Source organism: Onychomys torridus, chromosome 1, assembly GCF_903995425.1.
Source record: "Onychomys torridus chromosome 1, mOncTor1.1, whole genome shotgun sequence".
NCBI classification, from domain to species: Eukaryota; Metazoa; Chordata; class Mammalia; order Rodentia; family Cricetidae; genus Onychomys; species Onychomys torridus.
In genome coordinates, this window is record NC_050443.1 from 164,915,926 (window position 1) to 164,937,647 (window position 21,722).

At 49.3% G+C, this 21,722-nt stretch overlaps 1 protein-coding gene across 2 annotated transcripts; it reads right to left on the reverse strand.

Annotated features, from left to right (window-relative positions):
• Window positions 1-91: 91 nt before the first annotated feature.
• Window positions 92-21,303, reverse strand: Actr1a (actin related protein 1A). Of its 2 annotated transcripts, XM_036171471.1 has the most exons (11): window positions 21,166-21,302; window positions 11,149-11,213; window positions 9,968-10,043; window positions 9,205-9,330; window positions 6,196-6,320; window positions 4,515-4,731; window positions 3,816-3,908; window positions 3,160-3,334; window positions 2,996-3,057; window positions 1,917-1,957; window positions 92-1,770 (listed from the first exon to the last, which is right to left on the reverse strand). In XM_036171471.1, exons 1-11 carry the CDS (start codon window positions 21,211-21,213, stop codon window positions 1,668-1,670), a joined length of 1,131 nt encoding a protein of 376 aa, XP_036027364.1. In that variant the 5' UTR covers window positions 21,214-21,302; the 3' UTR covers window positions 92-1,667. The 2 variants fall into 2 exon arrangements, with proteins under 2 accessions (XP_036027364.1, XP_036027365.1); XM_036171472.1 differs by lacking the exon at window positions 2,996-3,057 and having other exon boundaries at window positions 1,738-1,770; window positions 21,166-21,303.
• Window positions 21,304-21,722: the final 419 nt, after the last annotated feature.

Here is a 21,722-nt window from a genome sequence, read left to right on the forward strand (position 1 = left end):
TAACAGGTTGAGGTGTGGTCTGCATATCAGATTAAGAGACCACAGGTTCCCTTTCTTCTCACCAGGCACTGGCCACACAAAGAGGCCGAACTGACATTTCTATTGGAACGACTTTATTTAAGTACACTGGGCCCCACCAGGCAACGTGGCTTTGTGAGGCTGTGCAAGGGGCAGGCGTGGGCTAAGAGAGAAGGTGAGCTGGTTAAGCACACTGCAGTCCATGGGTTGCCACACTGATTCACACACACCAGCTTCAGCTTACATCTGGCAGGGGCCTTTGGTCATAGGATGGTGGAGAGAGAATACTGTCTGGAATCTGGAGCTGAGGTGCGACCTGGTATCCCTGGTGAGAGTGTCGGTGAAGATGGGCTCACCCTAGCTTTGTACTGTCTGGGAACAAAGGCCCTTGGACCGCTTCTGAGAGCCAGGCTTGAGCCCATCAGTTCTTGGCACTTTGGTCTGGCCCCTTCTCTCCATTCCCAAACAGGTGCAAAGTCAGGAGTGGCCTTGACCACCCCAGAAGGGGCCTCCCTGCCACTTCACCTTAGTCTCCCTCGTCAGCTAGAGTGGCAAAAGGCAACATGGTTAACTGCAGCTTTCTCAGTTTTAAAGGGTCTAGATCTCCAACATACCTCCCTCGCAAGAGGCCTCTGCCAAAGAGTGATGCTATTTCCTGTTTTGAAAATCCAGCCGCAACCAGCCTGTGGTTCCAGGGCAGTGAGCAAATGGAGGAAGGGGGAGAGAAGAGGCTGGCTGGGCTCCCTGTGTGCAGCCTCCAATCCCGCAGAGCCCTGAGGCCTATTTGTGCTGTCAGCTCACCACCAGCAGGGAAAGCCTAGGTGCTGTAAACATTAGTGTAAGCAAGGTGACCGGTGGGCAGGGGACAGTAAGCCCTCTCTGCAGTCCCTTTACCGAACAAATGTATCAATAAATAAAACTGTGAAGGTGGCATTGGAACAAGGATGGATGAGAAGCAAATCCAGGGGCTGGAGCCCACAGGTCCTTACAGTTTCCCAGGACCCCTGGATGTGGCTGGGGCTTGTAAATTAACCCTGCAGCTATCCCCTGTCCCCGAATGCCCAGTGTGGTCCTGGTTCCTAAGCCGGTTCCCAGGTGGCCATGAGTGTACCCTGCTCTCCCGAGACCAGTCTACAGCCACTGTTGGAGTGCTTTTTCAGCCCCCCAAACCCCAAATGAAACAAAGCAGACAGCACTTAGCCCCAGCCGCAGTTCTCAGTCTGATCCAGAGGCATGGACAGCAGAATGGTGAGCAGGGGAGCCAGCAGCTGCCTCCAGCCTCACGGCACTCTGGGGTGGGGTGGGGCCAGCCCAGCCTAGATCGGCAGCAGCAGCAAGGTCTCTCTGTGGTAGTAACCATAGTTCCACACAGCCAGCCAAAGGCCTAGCTGAGAAAAGAGTGGGCCTCTGCCAGAGCTCTTCCCTGGAAGGGGCCGGTTAGTAGTCAACCCCAGGCCTCAGGCCATCACCATCGTGGGTAGTTCAATGTCCTTTCTGGGCCCAGGATCCCTGGGCCCCACGGCACTCATACATACCCACACACTCACTCACTCACACATACAGGCAGTTCCTCTCCAACACTCCAACTCAAGAAAGCGAGTTTTCAAGTGGAGTTAACTTCAGAGAGAGGTGAAGGTGATGTCTCAATATTAGAAGGTTTTCCTGTGGATGGACCGGGCACCATCTTCTTCATATTCCTTCTTGGAGACCCACATCTTCTTAAAGGTGTCCAGGGAAGCAAGGATAGAGCCTCTGGAGTGGAGAAAACCCAAAGGGGCAGTGTGAGTGAAACTGCAGCCAGCCAATCCCTCAGGGTCCTTTCTTAAGGGACAGGGTGGGCTGGTGGGCTGGTCCGAACTCTTGCTTCCCATTCTCTACTTATTCCATGGGCTACTCACCCAATCCACGTGGAATACAGTCTCTCCTGGGGTGCAGATATCTGCAGAGGGGGATGGAAAGAGGAATCTAAGACACCCGACTCTACTTATTCCTCTTTTGCATGTGTGTGTGTGTTCCCAGGTATATGAGAGCATGGGTGTGCGCACACCTGAGCACGCAGAGGCCCAGTGTTGACATCTGCTGTCTTCCTCAATCACTCATTACTGAAGCAAGAGGTTCTTGCTGAACCTGGAGCTTGCCAGTTCTGTCTACCTAGACAGCCTGTTCTTAGGGACCTTGTCTTTACCTCCCAAAAGCTGCAATTGTAAGTGGCCGCCATGCATACCTGGCTTTTACGTGAATCCCAGGGACCTGAACTCTGGTCCTAATGCTTGGACAGTGAGTGCTTTATCCACTGAATCATCTGCCCACCCCACCCTGCCAACCTTTCACTCTGCCTCACTGATAAGAACAGTGGATGCATGCCATGCTGCATGCATCCATTCAGGCTACAAGGTTCCTTGCTGAATCTGTGGCTTCTTGCAGGACCTGTGGTTAGCCTGACACTAAGCAGGAACTACGCCTGTGGCAGGAATCAGACCCTTTCCTCAGGTTCCTGTCCACATGAAGTGACTCCCTGCAGCAAGACTCACAAGGCAAACGGCACTACAGGAGTTCTGCCTTGAGGGACGACAGGGGCCATGGCAACGGTAATGTCAAACTGTCAATTTAGTGTTCCTGAGGGACCGCAGTGGGGCCCCAGCTAAGCACTCTAACACATTCAGGTATCAGCACTTGACTGTCTCTCTATGTAGGTCCAGGCTAGTCTTGATCTTCTGACAGTCCTCCTGCCTCAGCCTCCACAGTGCTAGGATTACACATGTACACATCCTGCTGCTGGTCCACAGTGAAGAGCGAGAGTGGGCCCTCTTTGAGGCAGATGTATACTCTGGGGTCATTCTATGTGCGAGGAGCCTCTGACGCTGCCTACAGTGCTGTGGTTGCCTGAAGAGCTCGGAGAGACCCGGAAGGGGACACCCAGTGTGCCTCAGTCCTTGGCGCCCAGTTCTGCCCAGCCCGACCTCCATTACACTCCTACCCTGATCTTCACGTCTTTGGGGGCCAGCTTCTTCACTTCGCTTAGTAGCCTGTCACCGAAACCTAAATGGGCAAAAAAAAAGGGATCCCCCCAAATTAATTCTCTGGGCCTCCAACCCCTGCAGGATAGGCTCTTCAACAAGGGTCCCATGGGCCAAGACCAACCTTTGAACAGGGTGGAACCTCCTGAGAGGACGATGTTGGAAAAGAGTGTACGCCGTAAGTCCATGTCAGACTTCTGGATGGCGAACACCAGGACCTCATGGATGCCCTCACTCTCCTCCCCAATCAAATCTGGCCTGAACAGCAGCTCGGGGGCACGGAACCTGGAAGGGCCGATCTGGAGGGTAAAGAGCCGGTTTAAGAGGTTGGGCTGCGACTGAGGTCCCCCGAAACTGGGAAGGGAAGAGGTCTTTCTGCCTGTCTCTTAGGAACCAGGTGTATGCGAATGCCAGGTTGAAGACAAATCTACGACAAGGAGTGAAGACAAGGCTCCTGGGAACCACTGGAGCTTCTGGGAAACCAGGGAGGGAACATGGTACCTATGGCTCTAGCATCTCTAGCTAAGAGATCTCTGGCAAAGCACTCTTGGAAACGTCTCATTAGTGGGAGTTCTGGGGAGCAGCAACTCTGCTAATCTGTACTGGGGTGGTTAAAGAAGCATCAACACCCACTTCCTTATCATCCAGACCTCGGGAAGTCCTTCTGAACCCCTTCCCTTCTCTATAGGGATCCTGTTGCTCAGGTCCTCACAGGACATTCCACTTTAGTCCAAGCTTAATGACGGGTGTGAGGGAAAAAGGGAAAGATGTGGGCACTACCTCAATGGTGCTGCCATCGGGCAGGTAGTACTGTGCCTTCTCGGTCTCTAGCGTCTCATCCTTCTGAGGGTTTATGGACAGGTAGCAGGCTCTCTGCAGAATCAAGTATGACGGTCAGCATGGCAGGAAACCTAGTGCCCTCCCAGGCCAAATCCCACAGATGTGACACGCTGTCGGAAATCTGCCTGTCAGCAGTGACAGCCTGAAATGCTTGCCCAGGAGCCCGGGCAGAGGTCTGTCACACTGTCCTGAGTTCTTGTTCTTCTTCCTGGTAGGCGAACCTAGGCACTTGGCTCTATAGCTCCTGGGCCTGAGTCTATCCAAATTTGGCCAGGCTCAGACATCCTTCTCCTTCTACCTCTGACATGGTTCTGGTTTCCCATGAGCAGTTCAGAGGTTTCCCCAGAACCACACATGTCAGGGGGGATTGGTACACTTAAGAAGAAAAAGGCATTTCAACTTCTCCAAGGATGTGAACCTGCACAATTTGTAGTAATGTGCACTCGTGCAAGGCCCAGCTTAGGGGCTGGAAATGGCTCCTTTCCCACAAGATGGCAGCATTCAGGAAGGTGAAGGAGAAAGGTGCATGCAGTACCAGGAGAGAAGAAAACCTGACCCAGGACCCACGCAGTATCAACCCTCTTCCTTCTTAGGGCCACTACCCCCATTCCTCCCCTCGGCCCACAGGACAGCACTCACTTCCTTTATGGCCTTGACAATCTCAAACTCGGAGGAGGAGTGGAAATCATAGCCCTCCTTACGTAGGTAGAGGCGAAGGAACCGAGAGACGTCTCGGCCAGCAATGTCGACGCGCATGATTGAGTGAGGCATGGCGAAGCCTTCATAAATCGGGACTGCATGGGTGACACCATCCCCAGAATCCAACACCACGCCCGTGGTCCTACCTGTGGCATAACTGAGACAAAAGGGACCATCATTGAGTGCCACACTCCTCAAGGAAGAAATCCACTTGTCAAAGCTCAGAGTCTTGGGCCCTTCTGGTGATGGAGTACTAGGGAAACCTTGAGTGGGAAGCAAAGTTTCTCCAGAACTTTGACAGGCCTTCCTGTCAGAGAGTTCAGCAGCCTGTAACTAGCAGGAGAGATCTGACCTACAGGGTAGTTTCAAGAGAAGGGTGGGGAGAAGAAGTGAGTGAAGGGAAACACAACTGTTTTTCACTTTCTTAGAGAGCAGGGCTTCCCCATGCAGCCTCTGGGGCCTGCCTACAGTGTCCTATCTCCGAACGACAAAGATAAGAGACTGAGGGATGGGGGCAGACCCCTCCACAGCCTCAGTGTTCACAAGTCAACAGGTGAAGTCTGCTAGCACACCCTGGGTGCTATGGCAGCTGCGGCCAGCTGAGGCTGGATTTTGTCCTATGGACATATAGGCCACGAAGTGTGAGAACTTTCCATTTGCTCAGAGGTCACAAATTCAGATTTGGATATGAAATCCTTCAATTTACTTTTGTTTTGGAGGTGCTGGGATCAAACCCTAGACTTTGTATATGCTAAGCAAGTGCTCTGCCATTAAGGCTCCTGCTCAACTCAGGAAATCTCTTATCCTGTAAGTGCTGGCTCATGATTTCTTAATGGGGTCAAATCAATCCTCTGTGTAGGTCATAGGGTATCATCTCAGCAGCAGACAAGATATAGGTATGGGGGAGTGTTGGGAGTCGGGGGAGCTTGGCAGTGTGGGGAGCATGGCAGGGTGGTACTGTCTGGATGTGTTGTGGGATATTTGTACACTGTGTGAAGATGTATTGCTGTGACTGGTGTAATAAAAGCTGAACAGCTAATAACTAGGCAGGAGGTATAGGCGGGATTTCTGGGGAGAGAAAGGAAGAGAAGGAGGAATCTAGGTGTGCAGGAGACACCAGGAGACGTGGAGAGGAAACAGGAGGTGCAAAATGGAAGAGAGGTAACGCCATGTGATAGAACATAGATTAATATAAATGGGTTAATTTAAGTTAGAAGAGCTGGCCAGGAACAAGCCTAAGCTATAGGCTGAGCTTTCACAACTAGTAAGAAGTCTCCGTGTCTTCATTTGGGAGCTGGCTGGTGGACAGAAAAAGACTCATTACACAGATGCACCACAGCATAGCAGAGCACGTGGCACAGAGCCAATACTGGGGTACACTGAGCCTCAGGAAGGGCGGTGGCAGCATCTGGACGTGGACTTGGACCCCAAACCTGAGATTACTACACTGGGACAGTCTCGGTCCCAGCCACACCTTTGCTTTTGGTTTCCTCTGAGGAGCCCGACTGTCCAGTTTCAGTAAGCTGCTTTTTCTCACTCTTTGCTATTCCTCACTGGGGGAGCACCTGCAGAGGCTGGGGTTACCATGCGAGGCCACGCTAGCCAGGCAGCCACTACTCACAGGCTAAGCACAGCTTGCATGGAGATGAAGAGAGCTGGCACATTGAAGGTCTCGAAGAAAACTTCTGCAGCTCGCTCACGGTTCTTCCGAGGGTTTAAAGGAGCCTCAGTCAGGAGCACAGGATGCTGTGGAAAGAGACCCAGGAGGTAGGCGGTGTGAGGTACACCCTTATTACCCTGCCTCAAAAGTTTGCTAGTCGGGGGGTGGGGGGGCTCTGTCAGCCCCCTCAGAGAAGAGGCAAGCTGAGATTGTCACATGCCATGCCCAAGTCTGTATCTTTACTCTCCAAATTCACACCCTAAAGTCCTATTCTGTCCTTACCCTCTGAGTCCACCTCCTTGTCTTCCAAAACTCATCTCTAGGTCCCTGGATCTGCTGTGTATTGCCTACTTGTCAAGATGATTTTGTTAAACTCTGGATTATGATACTGTAAATAGAAAACTAAAGTTTAATATTGATTTTTGTTAAGACTTTGTTTTTGTGGTACTGGAGATTATTTCTCACGCTGGACAAGCACTCTTCCACAGAGCTACATTTCCAGCTCTTTTATTTACTTCTTTGTTATTATAATTTTATGTCCATTGGTTTTGCTTGCATGCATGTCTGTGGGAGGGTGTTGGGTTCCCTGGAACTGGAGTTACAGATAGGTGTGAGCTGCCATGGGGGTGCTGGGAATTGAACCCTGGTCCTCTGGAAGAGCAGCCAGTGCTCTTACCGCAGAGCCATCTCTCCAGTCCCTTATTTTTATTATTTATTAAAAAAATATAGCTGGGGCGGTGGTGGTGCACACCTTTAATCCCAGCACTCAGGAGGCAGAGCCAGGCGGACCTCTGTGAGTTTGAGGCCAGCCTGGTCTACAGAGCGAGATCCAGGAAAGGCTCAAAGCTACACAGAGAAACCCTGTCTTGAAAACAAACAAACAAACAAACAAACAAAAGATATATATAGCCCTGGCTGGCTTAGGATTTATGTTAACCAGGCTAGCCTCAGACTCTACCTGCTTTCTGCTTCCCAAGTGCTGGGATTAAAGGAGTGTGCTTCCTTGGGGCTGGACAGATGGTTCAGTGGTTGAGAACACTGGCTGCTCTTCTGGAGGTCCTGAGTTTAAGACCTAGCAACCTCATGGTGGCTCACAACCATCTATAGTGGGATCTGATGCCCTCTTCTGGCATAAAGTTGTACACGCAGATAGAGCACGCGCCACACACACACACACACACACACACACACACACACACACACACACGTATAAATCTAAAAAAAAAGTGTGCAACCATGACCATGCCTGGATTATTTACATTTTAATTATGTTTATGTATGTATGTGCATGTAAGTGCAGGTACCCTGTATCAGATCCCCTTGGAGCTGGAGTTACAGGTGGTTACGGACCATTCCACATGGGGGCTGGAAACAGAGCTCAGGTCCTCTGGAAGAGTGGAGCTTACTCTTAACTGCTGAGCCATCTTTCCAGCACATATTGAACATTTTTAAAAAGCTTGAGCATTTCCTGTCCCTGAAAACTGACACACACACCCCTTTCTATTTCTGAGATCACTTCTTTGGAAGTTAATGAGTATGGGCTCTGAAAGATGTGGGTTTGAATCCCAGCTTGACTCCTTTATTCATTAAGTGATTTTGGAAATACCACTTGGATTTTCTGATTTCCTTTCAATTTTTATTTTTCTACATTTACTTTGTGCATGCTCACATGTACATATGTGAAAGTCAATGGTCACCTTGTAAAGTCAGTTCTCTCTCTCTACTGAGCCATCTTGCTCCCCTAATTATTTTGTTTTTTTTTTGAGACAAGTAGCCCAGGTTGGCCTCAAAGAGGCTGTGCAGCTGAGGATGACCTTGAATTCCTATCCTTCTCTCTACCTCCCATGTGCTGGTATTACAGTTATATACCACCATGCCCAGTCTACTTTTCTATTTTTTTGTTTGTAAAAGAGAGATAATTCTCCCTAGATCTTTTGTTTTTCTTTTCTTTTCTTTTTTTTATGTTTATTTATGTGTATGTGTTTAGGCACACATGTGCAGGTGCCCTCAGATGCCTGAAGGTGGCGTTGGATCTGCCTGAAGCTGGAGTTACAGGTGGTTGTGAGCTGCCATGTGGGTGCTGGGAATTGAACCTAGGTCCTCTGCAATGCTTTCGTTTGTTTGTTTTGCTTTTAGAATTCTTACTTTATGCTTGAGTGCTTTATCTGCATGTATGCCTGCATGCCAGAAGAGAGCATCAGATCCCACCATAGATGGCTGTGATTCACCCTTTGGTTCCTAGGAATTGAACCTCTGGATCTCTTCAGCCCCCATTTTCGTTTTTTTGAGATAAGAGTCTTGCTACAGTCAGTTGGGGGTGGCACACACTTTTAATCCCAGCACTCAGGAGGTAGAGGCAGGTGGATCTCTGTACGTTTGAGGATAGTCTGATCTACAGAAGGAGTTTCAGGACAGCCAGGACTACACAGAGAAACCCTGACTCAAAAAAAATACAAAAACAAAAAAACAACCAAACAAAAAAAAAAACCCACGGTCGGGCAATGGTGGCAGATCTCGGTGAATCTGAGGCCAGCCTGGTCTACAGAGCTGGTTCTAGGACAGCCAGGACTACACAGAGAAACCCTCTCTTGAAATAAAAAAAAAGTCTTGCTATACAGCCCTCGATGGGTCTCAGATGTCCCTGCATCCTGCCGCCACTTTCCAGGTGCTAGCGTTACAAGCATATGCTGCTACACCTGACTTCAGCTCTAATTTATAAATGAGAGCTGCCTCTGCCTCCTGAGTGCTGGCATGAAAGCTGCACACCATCAGCACCCGGCGCAGTTCTAATATATGAGTGGAATGATAGGAAGACACAATTAGACTAGATCTAGAAAGTGTACAGCCTAGTGCTGGCACATACTTAGACTCAAACCCTTTCAGCAGTGATCACTGCCGTTCTCGTCCTCATCGTCTGCAGTGTAGTTCCACCCAGTCTGCACAGGAGTGTCCTGCACACAGGCCCCTCACCTCCTCCGAGAAAGTCTGCAGCTGGTCCTTAGAGTAGACATATTGCCAGATCCGCTCCATGTCATTCCAGTCCTTGACGATGCCGTGTTCCATGGGGTAGCGGATGGACAGCAGCCCTCGGTGTTCCTGCAAGCAGAAGGCGCAGTCTGTAGCAGCGGTCAGCTTCCACCTGTCACCCTGCCCCCCACGCCTCAGCTGCACAGGCAGAGTCCCTCCAGGAGCCTCAGCTTCCTCGGGTCCCAGCCTGCAGTCCTCATCCACCCTGAGGGTGGGCTCATTCTCTTCACTGGAGACTGCTGCAAGCTGCCGTACTCTCTTAGCAGCTGCAAAGCACAAGGTTTTCAACACTGGCCCCCAGGGGCCCTGTGGCACCCACTTCGGCATTTGGAACCAAAACTGGCAGCAATGACTCTGTAGTTATGCTTCCTAGAGGCTGTCTGGGGGTTCTGCCAAAGCTAGGGTAATTAACTCATACCTAGGGCAGGCCAGATGGGATCTCCCCTTTGAATCCCTCTTGCCAAAAAATCTAATCACTGGTCAGGCAGTGACAGGAAGCAGAAAGATAGTAAAAGTCCCATTTTCTAGCCTGCTCTCTGTTTCACAAAGTGGGGTTCCAATACTTCTTATCCAAGACCAGAGTCTGTTCTTGGGAGAAAAATGGCCCCTTTGCTCCTTGCTGTGTTCAGCTGCAAACACTTCCATTATGGTGGGTAAGGTAGGTCGTCTGCAAGCCCGGGGCTCCTTCTGCTGGACTGGGGATTACCTCAGCTTTGGGGCCAATGAAGATGTCACCTTCAAGGGCTCCTGCCATGACACGAACATGTTTGGGTCTGCCAACACTAGAAGAGAGTAAAAGGGAACATTTCTCATTTCAGGACAGACCAGGAAGGACATAGTCCAGATGCACCAATGTAACGTACTCCCATTCCACTGTGCCATCTCTGAGGAGGGAAGGCTCAGTTAGCTTCCATCCTTTCTTACATTCTTCTGTGTTTTTTTAGAAAGGTCATGTACTGTTTGAAGTTATTTTCATATTATCTACCTTTATTACATTGTTTTATAAATAAATATCTCTGGTTCTTGTATTTTCCCAATGTGTGTATAGATGGAGCTTTTAGAAATGGGCAGTGGTGGCGCATGCTTTTAATCTCAGCACTTAGGAGGCAGAGGCAAGAGGATCTCTGTGAGTTCGAGCTCTACAGAGCTAGTTCCAAGATAGCCAGGGCTGTTAAACAGAGAAACCTTGTCTTGAAAAACCAAAATTAATTAATTAAATAAAAAATTGGAGGGCTCTGTGGCTCTCTAAGTCACCAAGGATAAAATTTATGGCATTAGATAGAATCAGAGGTTTTTTTGGAGGGGTGGTTGGTTGGTTGGTTGTTTTTTGAGACAGGGTCTCTCTGTAGTCCTGATTGTTCTAGAACTCACTATGTAGACCTGGTTGGCCTCCCAAGTGCTGGACTTAAAGGCATGAGTCACCATTCCCAGACTTAGGATCAGATTTTTAAAAAGAGGGCCAGCAAGATGGCTCTTGATGTGCAAGTGGGTGGCCTGAGTGTGATCCCTGGGACCACATAAAGGTGGAAGGAGTAAACTGGCTCCACAATGTTGTGTTCTGACCAGCACACACATGCTGTAGCACCTACTTCCTCCAATTCACACACACTCATACTCACAAGCTCTCCAACACACACACACACACACACACACACACACACACACACACTTAAAAAAAATAGAGGCCTTTTGCTGTGCCTCTCAAAATATGCCAGGTAGCAACAAATTCATTTGCTTATCCCAAACCTGGTTCACATCCTTTGTTTATTGTCTTAGATACCAAGGCTAACTTGAGAGAGAATTCTTCCTCCTCAAGGAGGCGGGGCTGGCCATAGGACAAAGTTGACAAGATCCCCACAGTCACAACCAAGCCTCAGAACGACTTACTAGTTTGGAAAGCAGTATTTGGGGATCTGATCACCAGCAAAACCAGCTTTAATCACACCGGATCCCTGGGGAGAGAGGACAAAGAGAAGTGAGGACCACCAACAAATCAAGTGGTTCCGGTTTGGTCCCATTTCCAGTAAGAGAGACAGCGCTCATATCTGTGTGTCGACGGGAGCGGAGGCAAAGGAGTCCACGTCCAGGGAGAGAAAGGACTAGAATTGTGACCAGGATTTCCACTGCATGCTCAATGAACTGCTGGATGTTTCTGTAGTGTCCTCTTTACTCCATGGAACATACTTGACTTTGAACACAACAAATGGGGCTGAGGAGACATTTACCAGACGGAAGCACTTGTCACACCAGTCTGGTGAAGGAGAGAGCCGGCTCTACAGACTGGGTCTCTGCCTCCACATGTGTACTGTGGTGCCTCCACATGTGTACTGTGTGTACTGTGGTGCCTCCACGTGAGTACTGTGGTACCTCCACATGTGTACTGTGGTGCCTCCACATGTGTATGTGGTACGTACATGCCTTCATTGTCCACACACATACATGAGAATAATAAATGAAATGAAGTTTAAAAATATTAATAAGGAAAGAAAAAGTAAAACAGAAAACATGGGGAATCGCGATTACTGAGAAGCCCAAGATCTAGTCCCCAGCAGGATGGCAGGGAAAGCTGTGAATTTCTCTGCTCTGCTAGCACGGGATGATTTCAGTTCAGTCCCCACCTCAAGCTTCAACCTCCTGCCCTGGGTGTCTAGGACACACCTCATTACAAGCATCTTGCATTAGTTCTGACCGAATGCATGTTCTCTGGCTCTTACAAGAGGGACAGAAGCACTATACTTTGGAGAGTCTGTTCTTTTTAGAAGCCAGTTTCTTACTCCTTTGCCTCCTGATAGTCAAGAGCAGGGAGGCCTCGATGACCTGTCTGAGGAGAGGACACGAGAGTCACACTCCTTGCCGGGCGGTGGTGGTGCACACCTGTGATCCCAGCACTCGGGAGGCAGAGGCAGGCGGATCTCTGTGAGTTCGAGGCCAGCAGAGCTAGTCCAGGAAAGGCTCCAAAGCTACAGAGAAACCCTGTCCCAAAAAAACAAAAACAAACAAACAAACAAAGTCACACTCCTGCTCTAATACTTGGCTTGTTTCTTGAGTGCAGGGTCAGGAAAGAGCGCGCTCTCTCTCTCTTTCTCTCTCTCTCTCTCTCTCTCTCTCTCTCTCTCTCTCTCTTTTTCTTTTTTGAGACAGGGTTTCCCTGTGTAAACGCCCTGGCCATCCTGGAACTCACTCTGTAGACCAGGCTGGCCTCGAACTCACAGAGATCCACCTGCCTCTGCCTCCCGAGTGCTGGGATTAAAGGTGGTGCACTACCACCGCCCACTGCCCAGCAAGAACCCTTTTTCTACCAAGCATCATATCTTCCAGGGCCCAACCAATGTAAACACTGACTCTAGGCACTGATACCAATCATGAACAGGGAAGATGTCAAGACCTGATGCTGTTTGCAAATACTGCCCCATTCTCTTCCTTCTAAACTTGCCGACCACCATATCTGACTCCCATGCCCTTCTGTCTCACCTGGTTTTTAGTCAACCATTTCTCCTGAGGCGGAGTATACCTCCACACTGCAAATAGTTAATGCACGAGAGATGCAAGACAGCCAAAGTTATCTTAGCACCAAAGGCTTCCTGGCACATCCTTGGCTCTCTGGTTCCTCCTTCTCTACAGCGAGGTGTGGAGGTAAGATGGAGGTGATGAGAACCGTCATCTTGGTGTCTGTCTGTCTGCCTCTGGCAAGTCTGAGGAAAAGGGTATGTGTGGTGAGAAGAGGAGGATGGACTGGGGAAGCAGTGAGGAGGGGAGAGCGGGAGCCTCTAGGGGCAGAAGACAGCAAATGGAGAGGATGTGTAAACTCACTGGCGGGGCAGTGTGGCAAGGAGCCGGGAAACTGCAGCTGTGAACTGAGCTCAGAGCCGAGGAGGGAGGGGACTCTCCAGCAGTAAACCCCGGGGCTTGGACAAAGGCACGGACGGAACGCACTGTGCAAAAGACCTTCAGGAACTTGTTAGTTCAAGCCTCTAGTAATTGTGCATTGTTTTCATGGGGTGTGTAACGCCTACAGACTAGTTGGATTTCCTGGCAGTGGTTCCGGACAAAACAAGTGAAGGTGAGCCCTGAGACAGGATTTCATATATCCCAGGCTGGCCTCAAACTTGTTCTGTAGCTGAAGGTGACCTGAAACGTCTTCTGATCTCCCTGCCTCTCCCTCCTGAATGCTATGATTACAGGCATGTGCCTCCATGCATACTCTCAGATCCGTTTGTTTCTCTCTCTCTCTTCCAAGACACGGTTTCTTTGTAGAGCCTTGGTTGTTCTAGAACTCGCTCTGTAGAACAGGCTGACCTCAAACACACAAAGATCCATTTGCTTCTGCCTCCCAAATGCTGGGATTAAAGGTGTGCACCACCACTGCCCCTTATATTTTAATATTTTACTTATTTATTGTCTTTTCTTTTCCTTTTTTTGGGGGGGGGCGGATCTCACTGTGTAGCTCTGGCTGTTCTGGAACTCACTCTGTAGACCATGCTTGCCTTAAATTCACAGAGATCTACCTGCTTCTGCCTCCTGAGTGCTGGGATTGAAGGTGCGCACCACCACTGCCCCCTTAGATTTGAATTTTAAAAAATTATTTAACTTTATTTTATGTACATTGGTATAAAGGTGTCAAATTACCCAGAATTGGAGTTACAAACAGTTGTGAGCTGCCATATGGGTGCTGAGACTTGAACCCCGGACCTCTGTAAGAGCAGCCAGTGCTCTTAACTACTGAGCCATCTCTCCAGCCCCAGATTTGATATTTGTAAGGTTGATTTTCCTAGTTGTTTGCTTTGAGTTTGCTAGCACAAGGACAAGAGTCTAGGTAGCAAGGCAGATAAAGACATCAGGTTCAGCCATGCACAGTGGTACTTTGTAACACTCCCAATTGGAGGCTGAGGCAAGAAGAGCCAGTTTAAGGAAGCTCTACAGCAAGACATTGTCTCAAACAAACAAACAAACAAACAAACAAAAAACACATAACAAGTGAGGTGCTAGAGAGATGGCTCAGTGGTTAAGAGCACTGACTACTAGCCGGGCGGTGGTGGCACACACCTTTAATCCCAGCACTCGGGAGGCAGAGACAGGCGGATCTTTGTGAGTTTGAGGCCAGCCTGGTCTGCAGAGTGAGTTCCAGGAAAGGCGCAAAGCTACACAGAGAAACCCTGTCTTGAAAAACTAAAAGAGCCCTGACTGCTCTTGAGAGGACCAAAGCTGGACTCTCAACATCCCCATTGTAGCTCACAACCCCAATGCCATGGGGATCTGATGCCCTCTTCAGGCCTCCTTGGGCACTGCATGCTTGTGGTGTAAAAGACATGCAGGGAAAACACCATATACATAATATACATAAATTGCCCAAGAACCCAAAGCCAAGTGAAGCAATGCCAGACTCATTTATTAGTCTGTCTTTCTAGCAAGAGTACGTCAGGCCCAGGTGCAATACTGTGCCTTTCTGAAGGACAGCCCTGTGACTACCCTCCTGTACCCTTTCTGAAGGATAGCCCTGTGACTACCCTCCCATACCCTTTCTGAAGGACAGCCCTGTGACTACCCTTCTGTACCCTTTCTGAAGGATAGCCCTGTGACTACCCTCCTGTACCCTTTCTGAAGGACAGCCCTGTGACTACCCTCCTGTACCCTTTCTGAAGGATAGCCCTGTGACTACCCTCCCATACCCTTTCTGAAGGACAGCCCTGTGACTACCCTTCTGTACCCTTTCTGAAGGATAGCCCTGTGACTACCCTCCCATACCCTTTCTGAAGGACAGCCCTGTGACTACCCTCCTGTACCCTTTCTGAAGGATAGCCCTGTGACTACCCTCCCATACCCTTTCTGAAGGACAGCCCTGTGACTACCCTTCTGTACCCTTTCTGAAGGATAGCCCTGTGACTACCCTCCCATACCCTTTCTGAAGGACAGCCCTGTGACTACCCTTCTGTACCCTTTCTGAAGGATAGCCCTGTGACTACCCTCCCATACCCTTTCTGAAGGACAGCCCTGTGACTACCCTCCCATACCCTTTCTGAAGGACAGCCCTGTGACTACCCTTCTGTACCCTTTCTGAAGGACAGCCCTGTGACTACCCTTCTGTACCCTTTCTGAAGGACAGCCCTGTGACTACCCTTCTGTATCCTTTCTGAAGGACAGCCCTGTGACTACCCTCCCATACCCTTTCTGAAGGACAGCCCTGTGACTACCCTTCTGTACCCTTTCTGAAGGACAGCCCTGTGACTACCCTTCTGTACCCTTTCTGAAGGACAGCCCTGTGACTACCCTTCTGTACCCTTTCTGAAGGACAGCCCTGTGACTACCCTTCTGTACCCTTTCTGAAGGATAGCCCTGTGACTACCCTCTTGTATCTCGTAGCATACCACTGTTACCTGCACTACGACAAAGCACAGGTCTCACTGACCTCTGTTAGGATTTGTGCTTCCTATTTTTATTTTATTTTATTTTTTTAGCTGAGGATCGAACCCAGGGCCTTGGGCTTGCTAGGCAAGTGCTCTAGCACTGAGCTAAATCCCCAACCCTTCATGCTTCCTATTTTTCTTTACTTCATCCCAAGTTCCTCAAGATCAGAGAAGTCACACAGCAGTATTTGCTAGACACTCAAAAGAGACTAGTTGATCGAAGTTAAAATCACGAGCCCAAGACTGGCAGATAGTTGCCAGGCATGGTGGCATTCACACCTTTAATCCCAGTGCTCTGGAGGCAGAGGCAGGAGGATCTCTGTGAGTTTGAGGCCAGCCTGGTCTACAGAGTAAGATCTTGTCTCAAAAAAACCAAACAAAAATTTAAAAATTTAAAAAAAAAAAAATTGGCGAGTGGAACCTAAATTATAAACCTGAACGGGCAGCCAGCAGCAGCAGCCCCAGGCAGAGGTGGTTCTGGGAAGGTAAAAGTAGCATCAGGAGAGATGCACTGGAAAGAACCAGCCCCAGCTTGTCCCTACAGCCCCAGCTTGTCCCTGCGACCCCAGCTTTTTCCTGCGGCCCCAGCTTGTCCCTACAGCCCCAGCTTGTCCCTGTGGCCCCAGCTTTTTCCTGCGGCCCCAGCTTGTCCCTGTGGCCCCAGCTTGTCCCTGCGGCCCCAGCTTGTCCCTGTGGCCCCAGCTTGTCCCTGCGGCCCCAGCAGGCCTGCCAGAACAATCGAGGGCTGGACCAACAGAGGACAGGAGCTGCACTGAGGTGCTCTATTCTGCAGGCCGTGCCTTGGAGCATACAGAAAGGCGGCATCTCCTTCTTTAACAGCATTTACACAGGAACTGTGGACCTGGCAATGGGCTGCCACCCCACCACTCGCTGCATCGAGGGAGATGAACAAACACCCTGTAGCGGCTTCTTGACAATGCATTCTCATGGCCTGCTTGACTTCTAAGGGCAAGGTCAGCCCCTAGTCACATTCTCCTAACTCCCTCAGCAGGCTCTCCCAGCACCAGCTGGCTGCCGGCTTGTGGCTTGAGCAGACTTTATCTTAAACACTTCAGATTGCTTGATGTGGTGGGAAAGAGACTCATGGCCTCCCACCTCACAAGAGCAGGATTCTGAGAGCACTGGTTCTAGGACAGGGGTTGTTAACTGGTCCATTTTGATCCTAAGACTTTTGTTTGGTTCGGAAAGTACTTTAAAAAAAGACAAGAAAACTTACTGAGATAAAATTTACATGGCACATATATATAATTTACTAATTTAAGGTATAGTACAATTAGATGTATTTTAGTATGGTCAGAATTGTATATAATCAGGGTTTAACCATATAGCCAAGGCTGGCCACAAACATTAATTAATTGAAGAACTTTTTGATCACCCCAAAGAGAGGCCCCGCCCCACTAACAGTCATTCTGCATTGGACGTATGCATTCTTCCAGCACTTGCAGCTACCAACTACTTGTTTTTGTAAATCACAGACTTGTAGGTTTACTGGCAATGGATACAAATGGAAGACTGCATGTAAAATTACCTTTCTGATTTTTCTGGGAAAATCAGAAAACCAGCTGGGTGTGATGGTACACACCTGTAATCTCAGCTCTCTGGAGGCAGGTAGGCGGGAGGACCCTAAGTTTGAAGCCAGCTTTGTCTACATAATGAGTCTCCAGGGTAGTCAGAGCTACATAGTGAGAGTCTTTGTAAGAAAAGAAACAGGCTGGGGGCTGGAGCGCTGTCTCAGAGGTTAAGAGCACTGACTGCTTGCTCTTCCAGAGGTCCTGAGTTCAATTCCCAGCAACCACATGGTGGCTCACAACCATCTACAATGAGATCTGGCTCCCCCTTCTGGCCTACCGGCATACATGCAGGCAGAACACGGTATACATAATAAATAAATAAATCTTTAAAAAAAGAAAAGAAACAGGCTGAGCTGGGCAGTGGTGGCGCACGCCTGTAATTCCAGCACTCGGGAGGCAGAGGCAGGTGGATCTCTGTGAGTTTGAGGCCAGCCTGGTCTATAAAGCTAGTCCAGGACAGGCTCCAAAGCTACAGAGAAACCCTGTCTTGAACCCCACCCACCCAAAAAAAAAAAAAAAAAAAAGAAAAGAAAAGAAAAGAAAAGAAACAGGCTGGATGGCTCATCATTTAAGAGCACTCGTTACTTTTCCACAGGACACAGGTCCAATTCCCAACCACCAACTCAGCAGCTCACAGCTCTCTGTAATTCCAGTTCCATAGGACGCCCTCTTCTGGCCTCAGCAGGCACTGCATGCATGTAGTACACATAATTTGAGATGTATTTAAATCTCAAAAAAGAAAAAAGAAACAGCTCATCAGTTAAGAGCACTTGCTGTTCTTCCAAGGAACTGAGTCTGGTTCCCAGAATCTATATTGAGTGGTTCGCTACTGCCTGTGACTTCAGCTCCAGGGGTCCAAGGCAAAGGAGCTGTGGGATGACAGACTGTTCATGCAACGTTACTGCCAAAACAATACTGATAGTTCTTCTTTTAAAAAGACTTTATTTTAATTATGTGAATATGCGTGTGTTTTGTGTGTAATGGGGAGCTGTTCTGGCTATGACTGTGCAGCACCACCCTAGAGAGGGAGCAGGTAACTGCTCTACCTGCCCTTGACCTTGAAGTACATCTCCTTGGGGTGTGGCCCCTCAGGATTGTTAACACCCGAGATGGCGCCGATCTCTCACCCTTGTGGTTTTGGACACTGAGATGGACCAGGCGGAAGAACAGTGTGGACCACAGCTCGGCTTTCCAGGACCCTATGATAATCTCCTGTGCTGTAGTGAGTTTTTATCCCTACTAAAGTCCTTGCCATTTAAACAGACTGTGGATTTCTCACTTTACTTGTGTATGTGAGTGCAAGTGCCCTCAGAAACCAAAGAGGGTGTCTGATCCTCTGGAGCTTGAGTTACAGACTGGAAGTGCCCTCATGGAACTCTGGTCCTCTGCAAGAGCACCAAGAGCTGTTAACTGCTGAGCCATTTCTCCAGCCTTAGATTGATCATTTCTACGAGTTTTTTACATTTTAACAACAAAAAGGTAGATCCAACACACAGAAACTAGCTAAAGACCTAAGTAGTAGTGTTCTCTGGATATCAGCCTTGAGAATAAGAAGTTACACGAGACCCTGTCTCAAACAAAGAAAGAAGTGTTACTCAACCATTTACAGTATTACATAGCAGAAACCCCTCATCTTGATTAGTTTCCTCCCCCTGGCCATTTTTTGTGGTCAGAATAGAGATTATTAGTTATTCACCCATTTGCCCACCTAGCCAATGAGAAGGCTTTATTTTGTACATCATGGCACTATTTAGAGTCGTGTGGATAAGGAGAGTAGTGGTGGGCTGGAGAGATTAGTTAAGAGCACTAGCTGCTGCCCTTGGAGAAAACCAGAGTCTGGATCCCTCCCTTCACCCCATCCATGTTGGACAGCTCATAACTGCCTGCAGCTCTAGCCCTAGCTCTAGGGAATTTAAGCCCTCTTCTGGGCTTCAAAGGCACCAACACACACACACACACACACACACACACACACACACACACACACACACGGGGGGGGGGGTGGCGGGGGGAGCGGGGAGGGGCAGAGTATACTGGGCCATATGTGTAGAGTGGGATGTAGGTAAAGGGACTAATAAAAAATGAAGGATCTAGGGTTGGGGATTTAGCTCAGTGGTAGAGCGCTTGCGTAGCAAGCGCAAGGCCCTGGGTTCGATCCTCAGCTCCAGGGGAGAAAAAAAAAAAAGAAGGATCTCACTCTGCTCACCACAAGAGTTAAAAAGTCTAACAAACACCCCAAAATAAGGTGTCTCATTTAATTAACTTTGCTCAACTCCCTACCCCCAACAAACAATTTTTTTTTTTTTTTTTTTTTTGGTTTTTTGAGACAGGGTTTCTCTGTGTAGCTTTGCTCCTTTCCTGGAACTCACTTTGTAGACCAGGCTGGCCTCGAACTCACAGAGATCCTGCCTGCTTCTGCCTCCCGAGTGCTGGGATTAAAGGCGTGTGCCACCACTGCCTGGCTGGGAGCCCACGATTTCATGCACATCAGACAAGCACTACCAGCTGCCCCCCCCCCCCCCCCCCAGTCTCTGCCTCACCTTTTAAAAGGCAGTTTACAATAAATAAAGCAGCCTTCTTTGAAAGACTGAAGAACTTGGAATCAGATGATTTCAGTGTGAGTCTTGGATCTTCAACACCTAAAAGTGTGTGGTCTGAAAAACCTTCCTAAGCCTCCTGTTCCTGCATAAACTGGGATCTACCTACGATGCAAATAAAAGAACCTATGGCACACCCAGGTCAGAAGGGCTGGATCATCACTGTTACTCTGATAAGGTCAGCCTACGACAGTCGGAACTGGTAGTTTGTTTGCCTCAAAGGATGATCTTGAAAGAGCACAGGAAGATTCCTATCAGTCTCGACGGGACCAAACCTTTGAGTGAAATACAGAAACTGAAGACAACTTCCCCTCCTCATAAAAGGTTCTTTCTATTTGTCATTACTGATGCATTTGTGGAGGGGTGGTTAGCAAAGGAATGACATCTAGATAAGGCAATGAAACTTATAGGGCGGCGCTGCGGAATATGACCTTGATCACCCCCATCTTCGGTGTTCGTCTGTGAAAGGAGCAAGCGTCCTTCTTAACCATTCACTTTTTGCGAGGCTTCAACTCACATGTTGGCGAAGGTGCCCTGGAGACGCTAGCGCACCTGACCAATACTGCATCTGATAATCTCCCTGCCTCTCATCTGGGCTCTGCGAAGAGGAAAGCGCCTCGCCTGCTTTGTCACTATCCTTTTTTGTTTACCTTTACTAACCATAATTTATAGTCACAAAAATAAATGAAATCCCATAGCCATTTCTGGTACATGGTAATCCGGCCCCACCCAGATACAGTTTACTATGCCGCCCCGTCGGCTCACACCCTAGGAAACTGCCCTTCTCTGGTGGACCAGCCATCGCCTTCCGCACCCTGAGCGAGCCAAGCCAATCCCTACCGCCCTAGAGCACTGCCCCACCCCTTGCAGAAGGGAAACACTATGGAGGCTACAAGAGCGACAAGCGCGCCAGCCAATAATCGCAGAGTGCTGTTCTAATCCGGCAAGGCCCAAAGGCGGGACCAATAGGCCAAGATGGACAGCAAGAGCACCCAATTGAGTGGTGGGAAACCAGGGAGAAGGCGGGTGCTAGGTTCTTGGAGAACGGTTAAGGCCCCTTGAGCCGAGGGTCCAAGGACCCTTCTCGGACTACAGCTCTTCCCTTTGTCTACCCTCAAATTCTCCATCACACGGGTGCTGCTGGCCGCCCTGCCCGCAAACTATGGATGTGAGGAGGACGGGGGCGGCGGCGGCTGAACCCGCCTGACAGGCTGGGCCAGTGACAAAGAGCAGGCGGCCTAGGCTGAAACCTCGGAAATGATCCTCTCTGGAGGACAGCACAGACTCTTTAGAGATAGGAAAGACGCTACTCACATTGTCGATCACAACAGGCTGATTGGCGATCACATCGTAGGACTCCATGGCAGAGGAATCTTTCCTTCCGAGGAAGGAACTGCCAGCCCGGTCCGCTGCAAACGCCACTGACACGCATGCGCAGTCTAGTCGCCGGTACTGGGCTTCTTGGGAGCCGCCCGACCTCGCCTCGGAAGAACTACAATCCCCAGCATCCTTTGCCCCAGGGCTGGCGCTCCAAACGAGTCCCGCCGGGTTTAGAAAATTAGAGGGAGTATTTCCGTTGTAGGGTGCCATGGGGTTTGTAGTCTCGGTAGATTCAAGAGCCACAAGTTGATGATTATGTTGCGTGCTTGGATTTGTAGTCCCTTCGAAGCGTTTCCCAACACACTCTTAAATTCTGGAGTCTGGAGTACTTGTGGGTAGTTGAGATTGTGGGCGGTTGAATTTTACAGATTAGCCCCGTCACTCAGCCATTTCTTCACTTGGGTAATATAAACCATTAATAAATATTTCTGGGACTACCATGTCGCTCAGTGGTAGAATCTTCTCCAGCATGTACAAGATCCACAGCAGCG